We start from the raw sequence: 12526 nt of genomic DNA, 5'->3' as shown, positions 1-12526 counted from the left end.
GTGTAACAATTCAATGACGTCAAAATAAACGTGCTAAGTCCCGGGGGCGAGATGTAACGCTCGGTAAAAGAGACGTACCACCGATATGAAACCAAGTTAATATTTTCAATTACCCGGTAATCGGTAACATTTCTGCTACAGTGTCAACACGCGTACGCTGGCACTAACATTTACACCGCAGACAGCAAACAATATATTGTAGCCTGTCGCATTTGACACGCGAACACAAGTGAAGAAAGTTCCATTCATCGTTCCTGGTTGCATTCAACTGTCAAAGAAACCAGTACTACGCATGCGTAGCACGAAAGGTCTGCAGAGTTCGTGACTGCGATCATACTCCAAAGATAACGTCCAGTTTGGAACATTTACCGTCGCCAATGAAACGGATTACATATTTTAGTTTCCAGTGGCGAAACACCGCTGAAGAAATGGATGTTATTTTTTGAAAGCTGGAGATATTTTGACCACCGAAAATTGTGTGTCAGTGGCACGGAGAGACCGGGTAAGCGGTGTTAATATTACGGATATATTTATAACCGTAGTTTTTATTATGTACAGAGAATGAGAGATCGGGTGCTTGTCAATTACAAAAGTCACCCCGAGCGTTGCACTTCACGGCTCAATTCACTATAAAAGGCCTGCAATATACACGTTACAAGCCGTGTTTTTTTCACGTGGTCTGAGATGTACACCGCATATAAATGATAAAGCGAAGTGGGTTTAGAACAATTAAATCTCCGGGAAAAGCGATGTTACCGAAATTGCATGTGTCTTTCTTTGTTAACTGAGACATGTGGCAGCGATCGATCGATGGAAGGCTTTAGCGTGGAATATCGTATTTTGGTTCGTTGAGCTTTACTGTTAAAGTCTTTGTCTAGTTCGTTCTACTTATGAAACGTGTTTGTCTGAAGAAGCGCATGCTTTCCTATATGTGTGTAGGCGTGTGTATGTGTAGGCCTGTCTTAAGTAATATTTAACACCCGCATAGGAAGGTGCCAAAATGTGTGTTTCAGTCGCGGATGCAGGATTTCTGAAAGGGGTGGGTGGAGGGGGGGGGGGGGGGGGGCAAATGTGATGACTGATCTCTTCTTTTACACAGAACAGTTAATATAATCATGTTTCCCCTTAAAGGTTATGTTCGGTTTTCAAAAGGATCCGCTACTGTGTGTGGTGGTGGTGGTGGTGGGGGAGGGGGGGGGGGGGGGGGGAGGGGGTCACACACACACACACATATATATATATAAATACATGTATAAATATATAAAAACCATCGCTGCTGCTACAAAGTGTGTGTGTGTGTGGGGGGGGGGGGACATGCTCCCATGCCTCTGTATCCTATGCCAGTGTTTAAATAGTGATATATATATATATATATATATATACAGGGCTAGCTCTGGCATTCACCAACTTCGCGAATTTTGAAAGGAATTGGCAAATTTTATTTTAATTTGCCAAAATAATTTCAGTTAATAATTGACATTTTAAAGAAAATAACAGTCGATTTCTGCAATTCATAACTTTCTCTCGGTTTCTGTCTCTGTTAAGTTCTCTCTCTCTCTCTCTCTCTCTCTCTCTCTCTCTCTCTCTCTCTCTCTCTCTCTCTCTCTCTCTCTCTCTCTCTCTCTCTCCATAGCCTGGCACATGTGTTAAAGGTGATTTTTGGGGTTGAACCCTCCACCTTCTCCAATCAATTTTTCTCTTTTTTTCCCATGTATTTTCAGTGGTGCATGACCCCAATTTCCTGCACACATTTCTGTTCTCTCATTTCCCCCTCTCTTTTTCTTTCTCTCACTCTCTGCCTCTATCTCTTTGTATGTCTGGCTCTCTCAACCCCCACTCTCTCCCCCCCCCCCCATTCTCCCTCTCTCTCCTCTACTCTTCTCTTATCCCTTTGCTTTTCTCTTCTTCTGCTTTTTTTTACATTAATTTTTGTACCATGCACAATTTCAACAGCTCTTCCACTTTGAAAAAGTAGGACATTTTTTTTTCTTTCTTCTTTAATCATCCGATATATTATATATATATCCATGTATAAAAAGAAAACCTTGAATGACTTGTAAAACACGTCTGAAATGGTCTGAGGGTTAATAACAGTCTGATTGTGCTGATCTTTATCAATATGTACTCATGTACAAATACACTGGGTCATTTACCACAGTTAACATTTGTATGCAGTGTCGTGTGTGTGTGTGTGGGGGGGGGGGTTCGCTTATATACACACATATATATATACACACACACACCAGTGTCAGTGAATATAATGATTAAACCATTTATTAAACATTTTATACATGTATAGATACAAGCTGTAAGTGGTTCAGTTTATATATATACCAGTGAATATAATGATTAAATCATTTATTAAATATTTTACACATGTTCAGATACAAGCTGTAAGCGGTTCAGTTTATATACCAGTCATTATTGAATACTTCATATATTAAATATTTTATACATGTATACATGTGTTTAGATGTAAGTTAATGTATACATGTATAAACTGTAACATTTAAAATGTGATATTAAGAACATCAGTTAACAAGGTACTCTATGATTTAACAAAAAACAACCTGTAACCCCTCAAAAACCCTCCCCTTCTCCCTGTAAGCATCCACATCCCATGGCCACACATCCATTGACACATGCACAAAGACAGTGGAGTTTGTGTTTCCTGAATGAAACATAAATTTCCTACTGACCATGACTAGTCCCTACACCCTACCCCCAATCCCCCCCAAACAACAACAACAACAACAAACCCTAACACCCCCACCCCATAAACATCCACGTACCATAGTCACATCCACTGACACACGACCAATAGAGTGAAGTTTGTGTTTCCCGAACAAAGGCGTAAACTTTCTAATGACCGTGGCCAGTCCCTATACACCCTACCTCCCAACCCCCACCCAAACCCCCCCCCTAACACACACACCCATAAACCTCCATATCCCATGGTCATACATCCACTTACACACGCCCAATACAGTGGAGTTTGTGTTTCTTGAATGAAGCGTAAACTTCCTAATGAACGGGGCCAGCCCTACCCTCCAAAGAAACTACCCTAACTCCCCCACCATAAACCTCCATATCCCATGGTCACACATCCACTTACACTCACCCAATACAGTGGAGTTTGTGTTTCCTGAATGAAGCACAAACTTCCTAATGAACGGGGCCAGCCCCACTCCCCCAAATACTACCCACCCTAGCACCCCCACCATAAACCTCCACATCCCATGGTCACACATCCACTTACACACACCCAATACAGTGGAGTTTGTGTTTCCTGAATGAAGCATAAACTTCCTAATGAACGGGGCCAGCCCCACTCCCCCAAATACTACCCTAGCACCCCCATCATAAACCTCCACATCCCATGGTCACACATCCACTTACACACGACCAGTACAATGGAGTTTGTGTTTCTGATTGAAGCGTAAACTTCCTAATGAACGGGGCCAGCCCACCCCCCAAAAAACTACCCTAACACCCCCACCATAAACCTCCATATCCCATGGTCACACATCCACTTACACACGACCAAGACAGTGGAGTTTGTGTTTCCTGAATGAAGCATAAACTTCCTAATGACCGTGGCCAAAGTGTTGGGCTTAGACTGGAATGTTTTTAAAACCTCTTAACACCACAAGTTTAAATGTCAGGGAGAAGTTTGACTTTGAACTGTTGCATTCTCTGGATCATCTGTAATACACGTGCAAACAGATTTGAGTCTTTGTTAGCTCGTCTCGCAAACCGGTGAAAAAACAAAGATGGCAAAACAAAATTAAGAGCGAGATCAACTCAGTTTACACATGTATGCATAATGCCTTAATTATCAGTGTGTGTGTATATACAACATTTAATTTATATATATATATATATATATATATCAAGTTGTGTGATTTAAGGAAAGAAGTATTTTTTATTTTTTTTTTTACATATGGGTACTAATATCACCCTAAAACAGACGGACACTGACAAACATAAGACAGACACAGACAGACACACACACACACACACACACACACACACACAGAGGACACACACACACACACACACACAGACAGACACACACACACACACACACACACACACACACAGAGGACACACACACACACACACACACACACACACACACAGAGGACACACACACACAGGACACACATACAGGACACACACACCCACACAGGACAGGACACCCACACACAGACACACCCACACAGGACACACACACAGGACACACACACATACAGGACACACACACAGACACACACAGGACACACTCACAGGACATACACATACAGGACACACACACAGACACACACAAGACACACTCACAGGACATACACACACACAAATGGACACACACACACACATAGGACACACACATCACACACACACACACACAGGACACACATACACATGTGCACACACATGCACACACACAGAACACATACACATGACACATACACATGACATACACAGGACACACACACACACACACACAAAGGACCCACACACAGACACACACACACACACAGAACACATACACAGGACACATACACATGTACACACACATGACACATACATACACAGGACACACACACACACACACACACACACACAGAAAGGACACACACACAGGACAGACATATTCACACACAGACACACACACACACACACACATATACACACATACACACACACACAGAGACACACACATACACACACACACACACACACAGGCTGTCAAGTTGGAATGATATGATATATTAATGACAAAAGTAGCAACACTGCCAAGGTTTCTTCCTTGGATGCTGCGCATTCGGTCTAGGATCAATCCCCGTCAGTGGGCTATTTCTCGTTCCAGCCAGTGCACCACAATTTTTATATCAAAGGCCATGGTATGTGCTATCCTGCCTGTGGGACGGTGCATATATAAAAGATCTCTTGCTACTAAATGGAAGAATGTATTGGGTTTCCTAAGTAAAAAATTACCAAATATTGGACATCCAATAGCCGATGATTATAATAAATCAATCTGCTCTAGTGGTCTTGTTAAACAAAACAAACTTTTAACTGTCTTCCACCACTTGTGACACCCAATAGCCAATGTGTATTTTTTGTGCTGGGGTGTCGTTAAACGTTCATTCATTCATTCATTCATTCATTCATTCATTCCAATTCAGACCTTGCCGATTAAGGGGAGCTATAGATTACTCTGGCTTCCCTTATCATACCCCAAACCCCCCCCCCCCAAAAAAAAAAACCTGTTACATTTTTCCTAATGCAGCAAGGGATCCTTTATATGCACATCCCACAGACAGGACAGCACATACCACAGCCTTTGACCAGTTGTGGTGCACTGGTTGGAACAAGAAAAAACTCAAATCATTTGAATGGATCCACCATGGTGGTTCGATCCTGAAACGGAAGCACCTCATACGAGCACTCAACTGACTGAGCTAAATCCTGCCCCCCTCCCCCACCCTTAGTATGTGAATAAAACAAATAATAAAAAATTTCCACTGAGCATATGAATAATAAGAAAAAGAGTTCCACTAAATAATTAAATTTTATATCAATACTCAGCATGGTAATAATTGTAAAATGGCAGCCCACAATCTTAGTTTCAGCCCATGAAAATGTACACTAAGTTCAGTTAATCTACGAACCTGTAAAACATTTGGATAAAGTTACCATTGAGTGAAACATGAGTTTGTGACTTTGAAATGGTGAAATATCCTCTGAAAATAGACTAAAACTCGACTCCGAAACTGTTACTCACGTACGTTTTTAAAAATATGAGAAATGCATTTTGTGATATTAAAAACACCAGGATGATCAAAAACACTTCGAATGTACAGAAATAGATAATCTGACCAATAAAATCTAAGTAAAGTATGATTTCAGTTATCAAAAACGGCTCTAATAGTAAAAAATATTCCTTAGTATTTAAAAACTAGAGTATGTCCCTTTAAGCAATTAATCATTTCTCAGTTTTGTTCATGGGGGGGGGGGGGGGGGGGTCTTCCAGTCTGGAGGGGGCTGGGCTCGATGTGCGGTCAGTCTGGGATTGACCCCCGTTGGTGGGGCCCATTGGGTTATATCTCACTCCAGCCAGTGCACCACGACTGGTATGTCAAAGGCTGTGGTATGTACTACCCTGTCTGTGGGATGGTGCATATAAATATAATAAAAGATCCCTTGCTTGCTAATCAGAAAGAGTAGCCCATGAAGTGGCGACAGCGGGTTTCCTATCTCAATATCTGTGTGGTCCTTAACCATATGTCTGATGCCATATAACCGTAAATAAAATGTGTTGAGTGCGTTGTTAAATAAAAAATTTCCTTCTTCCTTTCGAGGTGGTTCAATCCTGAAACGGAAGCACCTTCGAGGGAGCACTCAACCGGCTAAGCTAAATCCTGCCCCCTCCCCCACTCGTAGCATATGAATTAAAAAAAAAAAAAAAAAAAATTCCACTAAGCATATGAATATAAAAAAAGAGTTCCACTAAATGATGAAATTTTATATCAATACTCAGCATGGTAATAATTATCATAAATGGCAGCCCACAATCTTAAGCAATTAAAGGCATATTGTCACGGACCACTAAAACCACAGTATTCACTGAGATGGTACAAAATGGCTGCGCCCGTTATATATAATAGCCGTCACATTTAACCGTTTTATTAATTGACTATACAATTATACGTGTTGATATTAAGCAATAATGTGCATTATATATCGTTGAATATGCATACCAGGCCAAATGCCTTAATTGTCCTCTCCTTTAAGGTGATGTGATAGCTAGATTTGGTTTCCAACAATTAATGTAATTTTTATTTATTATCCATTTTTAGAGAAATAAGGTCCTTAAATCCGTGACAGTATGCCTTTAATCACTCCAATTTTTTTCACGGGGAGGTCTTCCAGTCTGAAGCTAATTGAGTTAACTCATAATATATATTTACACATGTACATATAAGTATGTTTACCACAGTAATGTAAAACACTTCCACATAATATATTAGTTTAAAGGCAAGCTGGTGAAAACTGACGAAAGAGCGAGTTTGTTTGAACAGATGTTTGCCCACAGTGACAGGAAGTGGAAACATATATCTCAAACGGTGGGAGAAAACTCAGATTGGGGAATCCACATTCTGCTTGAAACTCAGATTGTTTCAGCTGATAAAAGAAGAAACAACTTTCTACAGCAGTGGATACACCTACGTTCACAGATAGACACACACACACACACGGGGTATTTTTTTTTTTTTTCCCTGTTTAGACATGTTGAATGTGTCCTCCATATGCCATGTGAGTTTAATACCACAAAAAAACCCACCCAATAGGTTCGTGGATTAATAAATTAATAACAAGTGAAATAAATAACTGAATAATGCTTTTTAAAATAGCTGGTACTAAAGTTATTAGTTACTGTGTAACCAAAACTGTAAAATATCTGAACAAGGGCAAATGTATGATTTTGAAAAGACAGATGGGGTTTAGGATATATGCATGATTGCAGATCCACACATCTCACGGAGTGTTGTGTGGGTGGGGAGTGTGTTGTGGCTTTGTGTGTTGTGTCTTTGTGTCAGTGACCGGCCTCGGTGGCGTCGTGGCAGGCCATCGGTCTACAGGCTGGTAGGTACTGGGTTCGGATCCCAGTCGAGGCATGGAATTTTAATCCAGATACCGACTCCAAACCCTGAGTGAGTGCTCCGCAAGGCTCATTGGGTAGGTGTAAACCACTTGCACCGACCAGTGATCCATAACTGGTTCAACAAAGGCCATGGTTTGTGCTATCCTGCCTGTGGGAAGTGCAAATAAAAGATCCCTTGCTGCCTGTCGTAAAAGAGTAGCCTATGTGGTGACAGCGGGTTTCCTCTAAAAAAAAATCTGTGTGGTCCTTAACCATATGTCTGACGCCATATAGCCGTAAATGGAATGTGCTGAGTGCGTCGTTAAATAAAACACTTCTTTCTTTCTTTCTTGTGTCAGTGTGTGTGTGTGTGTATGGTGTCTGTTGGAGTGTGTGTGTGTATCTGTGTGTGTATATGTGGTGTCTCCGATAGTGTGTAATGTCTCTGTGTGTTGTCACTGTGGGTGGGTATGGTGTGTCTATGGGTGTATGGGACATTTATTGCTTTGGCGGAATGCTTGTTGGGGTGGGTGGGTGGTGGTGGTGGTGGTGGGGGGTGATATGTATGTGTGTAGGTTTTGTGGGGTTTTTCACAGTAATAAGGAACTTTTTAACTGAGAATTTTGTGTTTTTAAAAGTGCTAATTAAAAAAAAAAAATTCCACAGTGAAAATTTTAGATATTTTTAACATTGACAATTATATATATTTTTTAATGGTGAGAATTGAGAATTTCTTGTTTATTAACAGTGAGAACATTGTGTTTTTTTGAAAGTGAGAGATATTTTTCAGGGTTTCTAGATTATGGTAGCCCCACTCCCGTGGCTAGTGATATTCAGTGTTGGGCTAGTAAATAACTACAATTGCCTTGCCCGACGGCTAGTGAAATCTAATCATTACTATTATTTAGTAAAATTGTTTTAACCTAAAAGTAAAGTAGGGTTAGAGAATTTTTAATTGTGGCTAGTAAATGTTTTAAATAACTGATCCCATGGCTAGTGGATTTACAAACAATTCTAGAAGCCCTGTTTTTTTCCACATAATTTAACAAAAAAAACCCTGTGTGTTTTGTAACAGTGAGAATCAGCGATGGCGCTACACAAGGGCACGTTGGCGATGTTTGACAACAGCGTCGGGGTCAGCGACGTCGTTCTGCTGTACCCGGTTACCGAGGACGACTTCATCAAGAACCTCCAGACCCGCTTCGAGCATGACCTCATATACGTGAGTTATTAATAGTAACACTGTGACCTCATATACGTGAGTTATTAATTAGTAACCTCATATACGTGTTATTAATAGTAACACTGTGACCTCATATACGTGAGTTATTAATAGTAACACTGACCTCATATCATATTCATGCATCTATATATGTCCCAACCGAGAATCTGTCCATCCATCCATCTGTGCATCCATGCATAACCATCTGTCCTTCCATCCATCCACCCATCTGTGCATGCATGCATTCATCCATTCATCCATTCATCCATCCATCCATCCATCTATCCACTTCCTCTTCTGTCAGTTCATCCATCTGTTCATCCTTTTACCATCTGTCCATCCATTCATAATTTTTTTATCATTTTACCATCCATTCATCTATCTGTCCGTCCATTAATCCATTCATCCATTCATCGATCTGTCCATCCATCCATTCTTTTTCCATCCATCCATTTTCTCTTTGTCCATCCACCCATCCATTCATCCATCCATCCATTCATCAATAACAGTGTATCGGATCACTATGAGGGGTGATCATCTTTTTCTCATTCCAACTGGTGCTCCACAGCTGTCATATCAAATAGCTTGGTATTTTGTAGCAGTTAGTTTTCTTTCTTTCTTTATTTCTTTGCTTCCTTTGCTTCTTTCTTCCTTATTCCATTCCTTTCATTCTTTCTTTCTTGCTTTCTTTTTCTTTCTTTCTTTCGTTCTTCCTTTCGTTCTTTTTTAATTTGTTTCTTTTTACTTTGTTTCTTTTATGTTTCTTTTCTGTTTCTTTCTTTGTTTCTCTTTCTTTTGTTCTTCCTTTCGTTCTTTTTTTTCTTTTTTCTTTCTTTCTTTCTTTCTTTCTTTCTTTCTTTCTATTGCTTTCTCAAACGGTGGCTGTCACTGGGGAGTTATTCTGGTCACTGAATGATCAGGTCTTGGAGACATCATCTAGCACTTGCGGCCCGGCGATGAGAAATCAATCTACCTGTCGGACGTTATAATTGATTTCGCGATCTTATGTGGATATAATTACACAGCATTGTGGGATTAATGGCACTACACAGCTTTATGATTGACCTGGGTCACGTATGCGCCAGTGGTGGAGACGGAAGCAGTGGTGTCGTTTAGTGGGAAATAATTGTCCGACTGTGATTGATTGTTGGGGCCATATTGTCTCAATCTAGCAATATGCAGAAGTCGTTTCTATGCACATCCTACCTCTCGCTTCATGTTCTTCATTTTATTGCCTTGGATCCATTGTGGGGATCTTTTTAACTTAAGTACATATACCTTTGTTTACCTGCAACCAGCGTTTCTATTGATAGATTATGATAACTGATTAAAGCAAAGTCATAAACGTATACTAGCAGATTACGACTTTAGACGTCACTCATATGACATCACACGCATAGCTACATTACAAAATTGTTCATTTGAACTCTAGGTCATCGTACAATGTGGCAGAAACAACAGAAATAATAGTTTTTCCCCTTAATTTTTATGATCTGCCGGATAAAAATAATAACTACTTACTGACGTCAGATATCTGCTTTATCCTGTTCAGGCTGAATGAGAAGTTCTGCTTGGCTAAGCCTCGCAGATTTTCCCATTTTTACCATCACAGAATAAAGCAGATATCCAATGTCATTAACTAGTTATTCTCTCTTTCTCTTTCTTTTGACAGTAACCAATTCCCACAGTTGCATTACTGTGTAGTTTTTAATTCTCCATGACACATAGCCCAGTAGTAAAACCCTTGCTTTATGTGGTCTTAATATCGATCCCAGTCGGTGGGCCCGTTGGGCTATTTCTTATTCCAGCCAGTTCAGTAGGACTATGGGATGGTTACAGACAAGACTGGCTTAATGCTGGTTACAGACAAGACTGGCTTAATGCTGGTTACAGACAAGACTGGCTTAATGCTGGTTACAGACAAGACTGGCTTAATGCTGGTTACAGACAAGACTGGCTTAATGCTGGTTACAGAAAAGACAAGACTGGCTTAATGCAGGTTACAGACAAGACAAGACTGGCTTAATGCAGGTTACAGACAAGACTGGCTTAATGCTGGTTACAGACAAGACTGGCTTAATGCTGGTTACAGAAAAGACAAGACTGGCTTAATGCTGGTTACAGACAAGACAAGACTGGCTTAATGCAGGTTACAGACAAGACTGGCTTAATGCTGGTCACAGACAAGACTGGCTGAATGCTGGTCACAGACAAGAATGGCTAAATGCTGGTTACAGACAAGACTGGCTTAATGCTGGTTACAAAAAAGACAAGACTGGCTTAATGCTGGTTACAGACAAGACAAGACTGGCTTAATGCTGGTCACAGACAAGACTGGCTGAATGCTGGTCACAGACAAGACTTGCTGAATGCTGGTCACAGACAAGACTGGCTTAATGCTGGTCACAGACAAGACTGGCTTAATGCTGGTCACAGACAAGACTGGCTGAATGCTGGTCACAGACAAGAATGGCTAAATGCTGGTTACAGACAAGACTGGCTTAATGCTGGTTACAAACAAGACAAGACTGGCTTAATGCTGGTTACAGACAATACAAGACTGGCTAAATGATGGTCACAGACAAGACTGGCTAAATGCTGGTGACAGACAAGACTGGCTAAATGCTGGTGACAGACAAGACTGGCTAAATGCTGGTGACAGACAAGACTGGCTAAATGATGGTCACAGACAAGACTGGCTAAGTGATGGTCACAGACAAGACTGGCTAAATGCTGGTTACAGACAAGAATGGCTAAATGCTGGTCACAGACAAGAATGGCTAAATGCTGGTCACAGACAAGACTGGCTTAATGCTGGTCACAGACAAGACTGGCTTAATGCTGGTCACAGACAAGACTGGCTTAATGCTGGTCACAGACAAGACTGGCTTAATGCTGGTTACAGACAAGACAAGACTGGCTTAATGCTGGTCACAGACAAGAATGGCTAAATGCTGGTTACAGACAAGACTGGCTAAATGCTGGTCACAGACAAGAATGGCTAAATGCTGGTTACAGACAAGACTGGCTTAATGCTGGTTACAAACAAGACAAGACTGGCTTAATGCTGGTCACAGACAATACAAGACTGGCTTAATGCTGGTTACAGACAAGACAAGACTGGCTTAATGCTGGTTACAGACAAGACAAGACTGGCTAAATGATGGTCACAGACAAGACTGGCTAAATGCTGGTTACAGACAAGACTGGCTAAATGCTGGTTACAGACAAGACTGGCTAAATGATGGTCACAGACAAGACTGGCTAAGTGATGGTAACAGACAAGACTGGCTAAATGCTGGTTACAGACAAGACTGGCTAAATGCTGGTCACAGACAAGACTGGCTTAATGCTGGTCACAGACAAGACTGGCTTAATGCTGGTCACAGACAAGACAAGACTGGCTTAATGCTGGTTACAGACAAGACAAGACTTGCTGAATGCTGGTCACAGACAAGACTGGCTTAATGCTGGTCACAAACAAGACTGGCTTAATGCTGGTCACAGACAAGACTGGCTGAATGCTGGTCACAGACAAGAATGGCTAAATGCTGGTTACAGACAAGACTGGCTTAATGCTGGTTACAAACAAGACAAGACTGGCTTAATGCTGGTCACAGACAATACAAGACTGGCTTAATGCTGGTTACAGA

At 41.1% G+C, this 12526-nt stretch overlaps 1 protein-coding gene across 1 annotated transcript in view; it reads left to right on the top strand.

The window, feature by feature from the left end:
* The first annotated feature begins 48 nt into the window (after nt 1–48).
* LOC121385546 (unconventional myosin-Ib-like) overlaps nt 49–12526 on the top strand; it is a 94338-nt gene continuing 81860 nt past the window's right edge. The window contains exons 1-2 of the mRNA XM_041516258.1: nt 49–502; nt 8727–8873. Coding sequence (XP_041372192.1) covers nt 8739–8873 — 135 coding nt within the window. The 5' untranslated portion in view covers nt 49–502; nt 8727–8738. The remainder of the gene's footprint in view (nt 503–8726; nt 8874–12526) is intronic.

Source organism: Gigantopelta aegis, chromosome 11 (genome assembly GCF_016097555.1).
Source record: "Gigantopelta aegis isolate Gae_Host chromosome 11, Gae_host_genome, whole genome shotgun sequence".
NCBI classification, from domain to species: Eukaryota; Metazoa; Mollusca; class Gastropoda; order Neomphalida; family Peltospiridae; genus Gigantopelta; species Gigantopelta aegis.
Note: the sequence above shows the minus strand (reverse complement) of the source record. Positions and strands in the feature narration are given on the sequence as shown.